Source organism: Pyxicephalus adspersus, chromosome 8, assembly GCF_032062135.1.
Source record: "Pyxicephalus adspersus chromosome 8, UCB_Pads_2.0, whole genome shotgun sequence".
NCBI classification, from domain to species: Eukaryota; Metazoa; Chordata; class Amphibia; order Anura; family Pyxicephalidae; genus Pyxicephalus; species Pyxicephalus adspersus.
In genome coordinates, this window is record NC_092865.1 from 17814400 (window position 1) to 17816447 (window position 2048).

The following is a 2048-nucleotide window of genomic DNA, read 5'->3' on the forward strand; positions in this document are numbered from 1 at the left end:
TATAAATATATATATTTTATTTTATTTTTTTAAGGAAATACATAGATAACTGAATAAATATATATATTAGAGAAAGTATAAAGTCATTATATGTATGTGTGTGTGTGTGTAGATAAAGATTTGATATTTTTTAAATAATTTGCACTGAGCACATGTCTTATCTACTCAAAATTCAGCTAGGCACATAGAGACATGGTAAAAAAAAGTTTTCTGACACCAAGCTGACTATATATCCAACTCTTAGTAACTTTCTATAAGAAGGCCAAGAGTTACATTACACTTCCATTAAGTAAAATACTACAATGAGATAATTAAGCTGGAATAGGTACATTTCCTATTACCAATGGATTTTTTTAATATGTGTATAGTAGCAATACAGGGGTATCTTATAAATTGGTAAATTATTATCTATCTCACTTTCTCTCTATTATCTATAATATTATATATGAATCATTATCTATTGCAGCAGACTTGACATTTACAATAGGATGGATAGAGATAAGTAAGAGAGATCCAAAGATAGACTGCAAATATATATTGGATAATAGATAGATGAATAGGTAATATACAAAGCATTAAAAGATAGATGATATGAGCATATTCTCCCTATAATTGCCGAGGTTTGGCTCTGTCCTTGAATAGCACCAAGTTCCCAATTATTCATTTTCCATAATCCATAAAATTTACAGCTTTTATATTTTTCCTTTTTAAATGTTTCCATGTCTTTACTATGTATACAACCTGCATACGAATATTCCACCCATAGGACTTAAATAAAAGTTAGGTATACTAGTAATAAAACAGAACATGGCTATACCTGAGCCTCCTTCCGGGCACACGGAGCCGAAGACCTCATAGGCGGGCCTGGGTGGGATGATCCCATTGGCCGCGGCCAGCGCTAACCCCTCCGCGGTTCCATACAGCAGTTGCAGCTCGCGGGCTTCGTTCTCCTCTTGCGCTTGCTGCCTCCGGAGCGCTACTTGGGCAGCCATAACTCTCTGGCGCTCCGCGATCAGCGTGCATTTAGCGCACATGCAGTCTTTCCAACGACAGTAACGCTTGTGGCCCTTCAGAGCCGATACTACCCCGTGATTCCTGCAGCGGGCACATTTTGGGGTGCGAGGGTACTTCTCAGCTGCACGCAGGAGCAACGGGGGGCCTCGAAGCAAAGTCCCGGCCACGGTGACTGGTAAAGAAGTAGAGGTTGCAGTCTGGGGGACCTGAGATCCAGAAGGGGCCCCGCTTAATTCCATCCTAAGCCCCACACTAATCTATAGCTAGGTGATTCTAGGACTGATTGATATTTATTTGCTCATTCACTAGAGACACCAATGCCAACCCTACCACTATGACCAACACCTGGCACCTAGAGATTTTATAGCAGAAACTAAAACCATACAGCTATGAAATGCACACAAAGGCTTTATTAGCTTCTGATAATCGAACAATCAGCGATGCAAATAAATAATATATAACCTCAGTATAAGTGATCAGGACAATTCCGTCAATTCTGATCCAATTTAAATTAATTCTGCGCTAAAACTAACTACAATAGCCTACAGCTGCCATGCCATGCTAAAAATTCAGAAATATTTCATCACCAAGTTCTCCAAAAATATTCCTGAATCAGATCACCCTGCAGCTATCTATGAAGCTAAACTTAGCCCCTATCTCAGGATTTAAATTGCCCCTATGCAATGTTACCTTGGGTGTCCCAGATCCCCAGATCCCCTCCAAAAATCCAGATCTGCCACAACAAAGTCCAGCTGTATCCTCTTCCCCCAAGCAGAAGTTTGCAAGTGTGTCAGCCAGGCGCACACACAAAGTTACAACTAGGACCAGAGGCTCCAGGCTGCTCCCCTTGTCTCTCAATTGTTGCTCACTCATTAGACAAATGTTCACAACAATGTGCAGCTCGCCATTGGTCGATCGAGGGGGAAGCACACTTCTGATTGGTCGCTGACTTGTTCTACAGTGTCAAACAGGAGGGAGGAGGGAGCCGCATGGGGAGCATTGCAAATAGTTTTCTAGGAGAGATCGTTGTGTCA

General features: G+C 41.1%; 1 protein-coding gene across 1 annotated transcript in view; it reads right to left on the reverse strand.

Moving 5' to 3' along the window:
* The window catches only part of DMRTA2 (DMRT like family A2), a 3838-nt gene extending 1991 nt beyond the window's left edge, over positions 1-1847 (reverse strand). Inside the window, exon 1 of the mRNA XM_072419620.1 lies at positions 818-1847. Within this exon, the coding sequence (XP_072275721.1) occupies positions 818-1253 (436 nt within the window). The 5' untranslated portion in view covers positions 1254-1847. The remainder of the gene's footprint in view (positions 1-817) is intronic.
* Between the last annotated feature and the right edge of the window lie 201 nt (positions 1848-2048).